This window comes from Eublepharis macularius, chromosome 4, assembly GCF_028583425.1.
Source record: "Eublepharis macularius isolate TG4126 chromosome 4, MPM_Emac_v1.0, whole genome shotgun sequence".
Classification (NCBI taxonomy): Eukaryota; Metazoa; Chordata; class Lepidosauria; order Squamata; family Eublepharidae; genus Eublepharis; species Eublepharis macularius.
This window is the reverse complement of record NC_072793.1, coordinates 154,799,250-154,812,203: the sequence shown is the minus strand read 5'-3', so window position 1 is coordinate 154,812,203 and position 12,954 is coordinate 154,799,250. Positions and strand designations below refer to the sequence as shown.

General features: G+C 43.3%; 1 protein-coding gene across 1 annotated transcript; it reads left to right on the top strand.

Moving 5' to 3' along the window:
- The first annotated feature begins 7,486 nt into the window (after positions 1–7,486).
- LOC129328798 (zinc finger protein 239-like) lies at positions 7,487–12,518 on the top strand. The gene is made up of 2 exons (XM_054978079.1): positions 7,487–7,664; positions 10,839–12,518. Exons 1-2 carry the CDS (start codon positions 7,652–7,654, stop codon positions 12,008–12,010), a joined length of 1,185 nt encoding a protein of 394 aa, XP_054834054.1. The 5' UTR covers positions 7,487–7,651; the 3' UTR covers positions 12,011–12,518.
- Positions 12,519–12,954: the final 436 nt, after the last annotated feature.

Sequence of the window (12,954 nt, the reverse complement as noted above, 5' to 3'; positions counted from 1 at the left end):
CACTTAGAATTCTTAGCAAAGAACGAAAGTAGCTTAGCCATTTTACCTACTATCTACATCTAACTTAAGGTAAATTTTTCCTAACAGTTATCTTGTGGCAAATATCTACAAGGTAAAATTATCATGGCCAGTAAACAATCCTCAAAGGTAATGTGATGTGTTATGTGTATGTTAGTGTGTCATTTGATATGCTTCTAACAAGATTTGGCTGCCAGCACTTGAAACTTAACAAATGAACATATTAAAATGATACCTATTCTTCATTATTCAAAACAGGCTCCCCCTTTTCATAAGGCCTGAACAACTTCACAGGGTTGTGGTAAAGATTTTTTTTTTAAAAAAAGGAGGAAGGCCTGACTCCTTTGGGAAAGTGTGGGATAAAAATGCACTAGATGGATCCTAATCCTGATCTCTTCACAATAAACCTATAGTACAACATGCCGTGATGTAATTTATAGTATCCAAAGTATTGGCAACAACAACTGCATTTAAAATATGCTTTCCGCAGCCCCCTTAGAAAGGAGGACAGGGGTTATATAAATTGAATGTTACTATTATTTGTGGCCGAGTGTGTGCCCCAGATGGAGAAGGCACCGGATTCCTTTCCTAGTATTTACAGAAGCAGGTGTTCTGGAAGACCTTTCATGGGCTCAGATCTTGGACAACAACCTATTAGACCACAGCCAACTAGATAGGCCACTACTTTAACCCCAAATAAGCCTCATATGTTAAATAAGTTTAAAGAAAAACAAAACAATTTTAAAAAACTTTATTTCATTTCTACATATAAAGAACGCAAAGTCTAATCAGCTTCTCTCAGGCCTGCAACAAACCAAGATGCCAAATTTGCTCTCGTATCAATCTGAGCAACATCATCAGTGGACCCAACAGCATCAGCCATACCATCTCGGGTTCATATTCCTGCTCATCCTCCAATATGATTTATGCCATCATATGTCAGCAATGCTCCTCCACTCTCTACACTGGACTGACTGGCCAGTCCCTTCAACAAAGAATTAATGGACGTTAGTCTGACATCAGGAACCAAAACATTCAAAACCCAGTGGGGGGACATTTTAACCTTCCAGGACATTCAGTTGCTGCTGACCCAAAAGTAGCAGTTCTCCTGCAGAGGAATTTCAAAGGGAGATTAGAAAGAGAGACAGCTGAATTGCAATTGATAACAAAGCTCAAGACTAATGGAGACAAAGGCTCCCTGTCTCATTACCAATGCTGATTTCTCAACACTCACAACCCCTCTGCATACCCCACCCTATTCAATCATGTCTGCTATTGTCATTCACCAGCTATTATCATTTGGCTTCTGTAATCACTCCACTCTGCAGGATATAAGGACAGATGGATTCACAATCTAGCTGTATTTGAAGAAAAGAGCTGTGGCTCATGAAAGCTCATACCCTACCACTAATTTTGTTAGTCTTATAGGTGCTACTGGACTCTGCAGCTTCTTTCTTGTTCATTTCCTTCTCCCCCATATACCAAAGTATGGCCAAATCCTCGATTCTTATTAATCACCATGCCAAAAAAGTTCACACCAGTCACCTACAGTGATTCTTCCATACACGGAGCCTCTGGTGAGCAATGAGGGGTGATTTTTGACTGAAGCTTCTCCCACATTTAAGACACATGTATGGTTTCTCTCCTGTGTGGGTTCTAATATGTTGTGTGAGAACTGAGCTCACTCTAAATCTTCGTTCACATCTGGGACATTTGTAAGGTTTTTCTCCTGCGTGAATCCGTTGGTGTTTATTAAGGATGGATGGTAAACTGAAGCCTTTGCCACAGACAGGAAACTGGAAAGGTCTCTCCCCAGTGTGCATCCTCTGATGCGCATGGACGTGGGAGCTCCGATTGAATCTCTTCTCACATTCTGTGCACAAGAAGGGCTTCTCTGTGGTGCGGACTCTCTGGTGTTCAATGAGGCTGGAACTCCGTGTGAAACTTTTCCCACAGTCGGGACGTTCATAAGGTTTCTGTCCTGTGTGGCTTCTCTGATGTGTAACGAAGTTTGAGCACTGACTAAAGCTTTTCCCACACTCACCACACACTTAGCGTTTCTCTCCCGTATGAACTTGATGGTGTTTAATAAAATCAGCTTTATAACTGAAGCTCTTCTCACAGTCCAGGCATTTATAAGGCTTTTCTTCCATGTGGATTAATGGTGCCTACTCAGGATTGAACTGGCTCCATACCTTTTCCCACATTCAGGACATTTGGAAGGTTTTTCTCCTGTGTGGATTCTTTGGTGAGTGCTGAAGTTTTTACTATGACTGAAACATTTCCCACACTCCAAACATGTATATAGCTTCTCTGTGGTGTAGCCTTGATTGGAACTAGCCACAATGCTTTCCCCAAGGTTGCGACATTTAAAGACTTTCTCTCCCACATGATTTCTCTTTGGAAGTTTACTTGCCAATGTGACTTGCTTTCATGTCCTGAAAACATATGAAGATTCCCTGTCTGTCTTGCCAGTTCCTTGATAAGATCAAAGGAGTTTCACCATGGTCAAAATATTTAGAAGTTAATTACCCCTCTCCAAATGGTAATAAAATGGTGTCCAAACTACTGAGTCTTCCTAGGCAGAACATCTCTTTGGTGGTTCCATAATTATTTTCATCCTGTTCAAATAAATAATCTTCTTTCTATCTACAAGGAGATTTGCAGGTCACCCCCCAAAAACCCCATAGAAAAATGGGACAATCCATCACTTCTCCTGCACATTCTCCTGCCAAGACAAAAGACAATTTAAACACAAGTAGTCCTCTACAAAAAAGCCAGCCAATTTCTCTGCAAAAGAGATTCTAGAGAAGTGCACAAGTATACCTTTATAGGTGGGGGTAAGGGTCTCTCTGCTGTGAGCAAGCTCTGCTCCCCCACTATTACCCAATACTTTGCTTCAACTGGCCCCCATTTTTCAAACACCCAGGGCTTTTCTGAGCACTGAGACTGTCACAAGGAAAGTGCATTGGTGCAGAAAGGAGGGGGCCCTAGGAAGGTGAGGAGAGCTAAGCAATCCGCAGTCTGCACAGCTGGCAAGGGCTTGGTTTAGTCAATCAGCTTGTACACCTATCCAAACAATGGGTGAGCAGCACACACCCATAGCAAGCTCAGTGCTCAAGGTATATTCATCTGTTTATAGCCTCAGTTTCCAAACCTGCCTGCATGGTCAGACTGAGGCCCTCCACCTTTGAATCTGTCACCTTTCTCCCAGGTACACAACCCTGCAAAAAACAGTCCTGGACCTTCTCATTCTCCTTTCATATCTGGGCCATTGTCCCACATCCTGCCATCTCTCTTTCCTCAGCATCTCCAAGTTCCTCTTTGCACTATTGATAAAACTCCTCTCTCTGCTTGGACTGCTGCTCACTTATATTCACAAAGGTAGGCCAAGTCTAGAGTCACAGAGCTCTCTTCTTCAAAGCAGCTGGATGTAAGCAGCAACCCAAAGATGGAGCCCCATCAACGTACAACAGTAGCTTTTCTTCCCTCTATTTCTCAAATACTGCAGCCACCTTGCTGAGCTTCTCTTATTTCCCTTATTTGAAGAAGATGCATATGCCCTCACTTAAAAGGAAGAGTTCTATTCCAGGTTAGTAGGGTTGCTAATCCTCTAGGGAGATCAGAGCCCAGCACATGGCAAGTGTGCTGGCTGTGGGGACCTGGTGTGGCTTTCTCTGGGAATCACATCACCTGTAACACTGGGTAAAGAATGCAGGGAGCGCAGTCTATCCAAAGATTCAACTGAGCTACTGAGCAGCCCTACATCAAGCATCTCTCAGAGCCAGCCTGCCCCCAAACCTACAATACTAGGACAATAAAACAGGCCTACTGTATGTGGCTGTTGTGATGAGATTGTTGAAGTGAAGTCCTTTGAGGATTTAGGAGGGAAATTAGGGGGGAACCGTGTACTATTATAGGAGCTCTGTTCCTCTTCAGTTTGGTGTAGTGGTTAAGAGCAGTAGGACTCTAATCTGGAGAACCTGGTTTGATTCCTCACTCCTCTGCTTGAAGACATTTGGGTGTCTCTCAGTTCCATCCACCTCACAGGGTGATTGTTGTGGGAATAACAACATACTTTGTAAACTGCTCTAAGTGGGCATTAAGTTGTCCTGAAGGGCAGTATATAAATAGAATGTTATTGTTATGTAAATAAACCAATTTCAATAATCATAGCTTCCCTTCCAGAGGTGTTGTGTAGATTACATTTGCTACTGAAAGCACTTGTTATAAATGCTAATTATTGCCATGTGCAGGCTTTCTGTAGTAGTCCTCTTAATTTAATAACATCTCCAACAGGCATGACATTTTATGGCAGGGCAGTTACGCCTGGAGAGAATTCTGCAGTTCCTTCCAGCTTTATTTCTAAGGGATGGAGGCTCATAAACTTACTGCAAAGGACAAGCCCATTCTACAACTCCTATGGAGCCCAACACATTGCTCTCGGTGTACTGAACGTCCAGTTCCAAAGAGGAACCGGATCTCACTGAGCCAAATATCTCCATCGAGGGGGCATCGCTTCTAAGCGGTCTGTCCCCACTTGACCCTCCTTTGGACGGCTGCTGCTCCACACTTTCCACGCCTCGGGATTACGCAGCGTGTAAAAGGATCGCATCCCTCCTTTTCTCGAGTCAGTCATCAGGCAGAAGTTAGAGACCGACAATGTTTTCTTTCTCGCTGCTGAAAGCGAATCGTTCAGCCTTGCAAGAATTCCCACCGGTTAGGTGCACAAAGAGCCCTCAAGGCTCGAAAGAGAAAGGCTCATCGCTCCGAGCCCTTCCCTCCGGAAGCACAAAGGATTTCTCCGGGGCCCCCAGCCTTTCATCCTTCTGCAAACCGGAAGCTGAAATTCGCACAGTCCACAGCCAATTGCGTAGAACTGGAAAGGAGGGCGGACTGGAAGGAAACCACGTTCTGCCGAGCCCCTGGTTTAGTTCATGACTGCGGATGCTGGGTGATGTGTGAACATATGCTGGGCATATGTGTGAACGCGGGTGCAGTATGATCGTTGTTATTGTGATTAATCAGAAGGCTGGTTTGCATGTTTGAACGAGCGGTTCACACGATCAAACACCTTAGGGGCTCCTTTCACACATCATCTTGCATTTTTATTTATTCATGGATTTACTGGCATTTATATCAAGCGTTCCCCTTTGTGGCTAACGATTAAAGCGGTTAAGTGGTTTGGCTGTGGATCACTACTGGTTCGAATCCCACTACTGTCATGAGCTCAGTAGGTGGCCTTGGATAAATAAGTCTCTCCCCTCAGCCCCAGCTCCCAAGCTGTATTGTGGTTATAATAATAACACTAACTTGTTCACCGCTCTAGGTGAGGCACTAATCTGTCTAGAAGAGCAGTATATAAGCACAGTTGTTGTTGTCGTAATTAAATAAAATTAATTAAATCCCCAGAAAACACCTCCAGGTCAATCCCTATCAATAGCTAAAGCACATAAAACAGCCTTTGTAGAGCCTCATAGGAGAGTTGCCACCCTCCAAGGGCAGTCTGGAGAGCAACTGGAAGTACAACTGATCTTCAGATAACCGAGATCCACCCACCTGGGGAAGATGGCAGATTTGGAGCATGGACACTGTGGCATTATAGCCCGCTGAGGGCCCCTCCCCAGACGCCACCCTCCAAATCTCCAGGAGGAGTGGAGATGATATAAACTGCTTTGTCTCCCCATTGGGGAAGAAGGTTGAGTATATATGAAGTAAATGAAAGTAGTAATTCGTTAGATGTTGCTCTGACTGCTTCACTGGTAGTACATTTCAAGAACAGCGCTTTTCAATTCTTTTGTGAGGAGAGAGTGGTGGGAGCGGGGTTTGACGACCTTTCTATGAAACTGTTTAGGTATGAACATATCTGTAGTTATTGCCATAATAAATGCTATAAATAAAAAAATAGTATTATGGTATACGTTATACTCTGATTGAGGAATAACTTAATCGGCTCTAGCCCACAAAAGCTTATGTCACAATAAATCAGCTGGTAATGAGTTCTAATCATCTAGGGAACTGAATCCTTACTGAGTGCTTTTTTTCTGTCTCCTGCACCCATACAGACATTTGGTATTATGGGCAATCTGAGGGATCCTAAATTCAGGATGTGGTGCTTCAACATAGGACAATGGTTGTGGGGGGTATCTTATTGCTGTGGGCATCACAGAGTTGGAACAGAGCCCAAATGCAACTTCTGTGCAGTCTGACTGTATACATGTTTACTATCTGTAGGTTTCTATGCAGACAGCAGAATGAAGTGATAAAATGCTGTGCTCTATACTTCATACAGGTGGGAGAATGCCATTTTCAGTGCTCCCATGCCTAAACAAAAAATCCATGCAATTAAAAACCAGCAAACCCCTAAAACTGTTCCCTTAGGAAGAGGCCTGGGTTGGAAATTTTCTTCTAGACTCACTAGATTTATACTTGTTCACATTAAATACTGATGCAATTGGAGGGGACCACTTTCTCTCTTTCTTGTTTTAAATATTTATATCATGCTTTTCTTTCCGATGGGGACCCATAGTGGCTCACAATATCATTCTTCCTCCATTTTATCCTCACAACAAGAGTGAGTGAGTGTGTGACTGGCCCAAGGTCACTTAGCAAGCTTCCATGACAAAGAGGGGATTTGAACCTGGGTCTCCCAGATCATAGCCTGAGGCTCTAAATACTAAACTACACTGCCTTTTTATCTCCAGAAGGGGCAACCCAACAGCAGCAACACTGTGTACTCTTATGTTCAAATCTACCTAGCATTTTTCATAGAATATAAACTAGGATTAAGATAATCTCCTGAACCTTCTTTTTTCCTCACTCCCATCAATTTTTAAGAGTGGAAAAGAGCAGGAATCCAGTAGCACCTATCAGATTGACAAAATAAGTGGAAGGGTATGAGCTTTCGTGAGTTACAGATCACTTCTTCAGATGCTGTATCAGAAGCTCATACCCCACTACTAATTTTGTTAGTCTTATAGGTGCTACTGGACTCCTGCTCTTTTCCACTGCTACAGACAAACACGGCTACCCATCTTGCTTTATTTTTTAAAATCTTTTAGCCTTAATAAGTGTTTCAGGGAATTCAGAACTTGCACACTAGTAATGTTTTAGTTATCCTTAATAAAAGGCACTATGTAGCTCTTTAAAAAAATCGTGTACAGAATGTGGGTGTGCGTATTAAACATGATACAGTATTTTTAAAAAAGCTCCACCTGCAAAATGATGCTGTACCAGTTCTTCAAGTTGCTCAGGATTTCCCCATCTCGTTCTACTACACCTGTACACCAGACCTGGGCCATAATGTTACGCGGGAAAGAAGCTAAACCTGCCGAAAGTCCGACGTAGCTTTCCAATGCACCCCTGTCTTGCTCGGCAACTCTCTCCTGTAAAATCAGACTTTTGCATCTCAAGATTGTACAGCGAGCCTGTGGCCAGCAGAGGGCTCCGTCTATTTCCCAAGGAAGGAAGGCCGATCAGTTCCTCTCTCCCCTGTTCGGGTACTGAGCTTGGGTAGAGATTAGGAACCCCACTCAAAAGTCTGGAATGGTCACTAAACGGTAGCTGGATCTGCTGCCTGCCCGTCTGAAAGAGAAGCAGGAACAAAGGCGGCCGGCTTCCTGCGGCGCACACGATGCCCGACCGAGGTGAGAACTGGTGCAGGCTGTTTCCTCCCTTCCCCCGCGCCGCGGCAGCCATTAACTTCGAAGCAGCTTGGAGAAACATTTTAGGTGAGGGGTTCAGAACGGGAGAGGAAGCGACTGCGCAGTGAAGAGGAGGGGGTCGATGATAGTCGGGGGGGGGGGGGAGCCACGTCCCCAGAGGGAGGGGCCACGGCTCCGGGGAGCAGGCAAGCTTTGCTTGTGTTTTAGTTAAAGGTTTAGGGAGGTGGGGAAGCCCCCTCGTGCCTGAAACCTCTTAAAACTAGAGGTGGATCGTGTTAGCAAATCTTTGCTACATGTTCCTATGCTACATGCAGTCTGCTGCAGGGGTGGTGGTAGAGAGTGCCGTCAAGTCATAGCGGACATGGCGACCTCCAACAGTACTATCAAGGCAAGGAACTAACAGGTGGTTTGTCATTGCCTATCTCTGAAGTACTGGTCTTCGTTGGAGGTCTCCCATCCAATTACTAACCAAGGCCGACCCTGCTTAGCAGGCTGTTTAAAACGATAGATGCAGCTCTCTGGTTTACACACTCACTGTGTACGTAAAAACATGGGTAGCTAACTATGAAGGCAGCCTATCTCATTTCTACCTATCCCACCCCTTCTGGATCTCAGGATGGCATATGCTGATGTCTTTCCATTTTTCTCTTTACAACAGCCCTGGGAGGTAGGTGAAGTTTAGCTATAGCGACTGTCCCCAAGGCCACCATATGAAGAACATTTAATCTGAATAGAATTTCTGGTGCAGTAGAAAAGAGCAAGAGTCCAGTATCACCTATAAGACTAACAACATTTGTGGTAGGGCAGCTCACTTCTTTTCTACTGCTATAGACAGACTAACACGGCTCATCTTGCTCTGTCTCCATAGTTTTCTGGTGGGTAGTCATGTTGGTCTGCAGTCAAAGAGTAAGATTTGGGTCCAATAGCACCTTAAAGACCAACTAGAATGAAGAACCACCCTGAATGATTCTCTTATTGATATAACTTGGCGGTGTTGTGGCTCCCTGTGCTTCCTGCAGTTGGCATTCAGATGCAAAATCTTGACAGGCTAGCATAGCATTGCCGTGCATTTGCAAACAGCTTTTAGCATTTTGTGTGCAAATGTCCTAAAAACTTATTTGCAAAAGGCCTGTGGTTCAGCTTTCCTGGGCCTCTAATATTTCAGAACACTAGTTGAAGACGGGGTGTTTGAATTATTCCTCATGCAGCAAATTCGTTTGTTGGTATCCCAAATGGTACTTTGCTAATTCAACGAACCACATATTTCCAGCAGGGTTGCCAGGTCCCCGTCTTGAAATTCGGGGCGTGGAGGGGGGGGCTGCCAGGGGCAAGGGGGTGCTGGTTCTTCTCCCCTGGGTGCACTTTTGCATGTGCGCACTCAACGGGGCTTCCAGTGATGTCAGTTTTGGTTCAACCAGAAACAACAGGTCTCAGTGGAGCCAATTCTTTAGGAATTGCCCTGAAATGTAGCATTTTCACATCTCATTTAAACTGAAAGTATTGTCACCAGATGCCCCACAGAGAGCGCACGTGCCATTTCACCACTTGCTCTGGCCAGCCTCCTCACCACCTTTCCCCCTCTGCAGGGCAGGAGGCTGGCAGCCCTAATTTCCAATGGCTTTTAAAAAATACTTCCTTACTTGAACAGCCAGTTGAAATGTGTCTGTTTCAAAAGTGGTTTGCCGTGGAGGATGATGGCTTGCTATCTGAGACATCAGTCTGCGTGGATGCATCTAGTTTTTTCTTTCTTTGGATCTTTTTTTAAAAGTTTTTATTATTATATACTGAAGAAATAAACAACACAAAAGTATAACAATGGTAGCAAGCCTATATATAATCTATGAAAGGTCCCCTAATATCTAAAAATAAATCCATATGCGGCTGTCATCTGTATGCCAAGGTTGTATGGATGGTGGGAGGTGGGCATTTGTCTTTCCCATGCTGTTTTAGCTACGGTATAGTCACAGGGGATCCATTTTCATTGACTTATGGTTAGGGTCCAAAAAACGGCCATATAGTTTAGAAGTACATAAACATCTTCAAAAAATTAATGAGTATTCTAATACAAAATTAATATGATTAATGACTTCTTACCAAAAAGACCAAATAACTGGACACATGCAAAGCATATGCTTAAGAGATGTGTCCTGTAAGTTATAACACCAGCAATTTTAGAAACTGTACCTAACCCTTTACTAAAAAGGTGCTGTGGTTTCCAATGTACCCTAAACATGATGTTTTGCTGAATAAGTTGCATCTTAAGATATGTAGAAGTATCAAGTGTAAAACTTAAGGCCATATTCCATTGCTTTGGCAAAACTGAGTGATTGGGTTCCTTATGCTCCACCTGCTTTCTTTGGATCTAGGTACCTAAAAAGCAGCTCAGCAAGATAAAAGGTTCTAGCCTAGCAACCTTTTCCCCTGGCATACTGGCTTTCTTCATGTAATGAAGAAGAGCTCTACTGTGTGCTTTTCTAAATGTGCAGATCAAGCAGCAAAAGCTTGCAATAAAAACAGTTTATTATATTTTATATTATATTTTATATTATTTTTTAAAAAATAAGTGCATTTACTCAAGATCAGTTACCTCTAATTAGTTTCCCCTTAACACCTTTTAAACCTTTACACAATCAGGATAGTTTAAAGAGTGACTCTTTTTTCTACCCTCTTTGTACAACCTTATAGGTGAATTTGCATTGCAGTTTTGAATGGAAAACTTATGGTGTTAGCAAACAGAAGATGAACACATTAACCTGCCTTATCAGATAACTGGTCTGTCATCTCCAGGGACTCAGGGTGAGGTCTTTCACATCACCTTCTACCTAGTCTTTTTAACTGGAGATGGCAAGGATTGAACCAGAAACCTTCTGCATGCAAAACATGGCTTCTACTGAGCCATGGCTCCTCATAAACTACAGCCCCATCTTCCTACTCCCAAGAACATCACCATGATTTCACAGCCACATGCTCATACATCTAGCCATATTATAATCTAATCCCAAACGTTGTACTGTTTGAGCTAATTCCTCTCCAGCATGCTGGGACACCACTTATGGATTGCACATGAAAATCTACCAGACTTGCACCCCCTCCCCACATTCTGCAGGGTGCTGACATAAAATAATATCCAATGTCTGTATTCTCCTTTCCTTCCAGCTGTAGATGAAATGTTGGCCACGGACAAAGAAGATAAGCAGCAAGTCCTCTTGGAGGAAGGCAGGGCCAAGTATACGCCCCGCTTGAGGGGCTTTGTGGAAGTAAGCAAAACTGGGGTATCAGGGGAACACATACTAAAGAGAAAACATACATGCTGTGATTGTGGGAAGACATTTTGCCGCCGTTCTGACCTTGTTCGGCACCAGAAACTCCACACAGGAGACCGACCCTTTACCTGTACTAAGTGTGGGAAAAGTTTTGTTCAGAGCACCCACCTCATTGCACATCAAAAAAGCCATACAAAAGAGAAGCCCTACATTTGTCCTCACTGTGGGAGAAGCTTCAACCAGATATTAAATTTCAGTAGGCACCAGAGAACTCACTCAAAGGAGCCACCCTTCAAATGTAGTGACTGTGGGAAGACTTTCAGTCGCAGCTCCAACCTTATAATGCACCAAAGGACACACACAGGAGAACGGCCTTATAAATGCTTGGACTGTGGAAATAGTTTCAGCAGGAGTTCAACTCTCGTTACACACCAGAGAACCCACACAGGTGAGAAACCCTACAAATGCCAGGATTGCTGGAAAAGTTTTGGCAGGCGTTCCACTCTTATTATGCATCAGAGGATTCACACAGGGGAGAAGCCTTATAAATGCCCTGACTGCCCTGAAAGCTTTAGTGTAAAATCAGGTCTTTTAAGTCATCAGAGAATCCACATGACTGAGAAGCCCTATCTGTGCCTAGAGTGTGGCAAAAACTTCTGTCGGAGTGCAGATCTCATTATTCACCAGAGAATTCATACAGGAGAAAAACCATATAAATGCAGTGAATGTGGGAAGAAATTCAATACAAACTCACACTTGGTTACGCATCAGAGAATCCACACAGGAGAAAAACCTTACAAGTGTCCTGAGTGTGGGAAAAGCTTCTCTTACAGCTCAGTGCTTGTTGGCCACCAGCGAGTCCACACAGGTGAAAAACCTTATGCATGTGCAGAGTGTGGGAAAACCTTCCGTAACAATTCACACCTCATTACACACCAGAGAGTCCACACAGGGGAGAAGCCTTATGAGTGCCATGAATGTGGAAGAAGTTTCAGTGTGAGTTCAAACCTTATTAAGCATCGAAAAATCCATGAAAGAGATGCTTCATTTACAAGTTCTGAATAAGAATTGCAGCTATTGATGGTAATCCGTAATTAGTCACAAGATGGTCACCAACAGGAAATAGACTCCACATTCTTGGAAGCCTTGGTAGAATATAAAATTTATTTTCATGAGAGGATGGCTGAAACAGATGTGAACATAGAGCAACAAACAATGTCTACAAAGTCGAATAGAGAAAGATTTAGCTTTGGGAAATTCTGATGAATGCAAGTGTGTGTTTGTTTTTTGAGGAGGGTGGATCTGTACTACCCTGTTTACCTGAAAGGAAGACTAGAGTTTTTATTCCCACATGTGCCATCAAAAAAGTGGGGGGGGGGTCTTAAATTCATGTACAAGTAACACCTTTTGTATTACTACACATAATTGTACAGTACTTCACATAACTATACCCGGAGGGGGAGATGGTCCTACATTCAGGATCTCCTTCCTTTCAGGTAAATACAAATAAGTTCAAATTCTGTGCAAAGGAAAAAAAACACGTTTTGTTCTCAAAACAAGTTACGCAAATTAAGTATACGCGTGTGTGTGTTTCCTTTGTATTGTCTTTTCTATTATCTAAGGTTTTAAAAATACTGTTGTGGCAAAAAGAAAAATAAGAGAGGAGTGGAAAGGAGAAGATTGGAGAAAGATATGGAGTGCCAGGGTACAGCAGGGATTGGTGGTAAGAGATTTTTTAAAAAATCAAGCCACATATCAATAAATGTCCACCAGTAAAAGCTTGTTAACAGTTGGGCAAAATCAAATGGGAACAGCCCATGACAGCTAAATTGGAGCAAGACATCTTTAAGGGACTAGAACAATTCCTATCCAGGCTATGTCCCTGCCTCTCCTAGAGCAAGATGGTACATGGGGTTTTCAGCACAAGAGACAAACAATGGTTTGCCATTACTTGCCTCTGCATAGAGACCTTGGATTTCCTAGGTGGCCTCCCACCCAAGTACTAACCG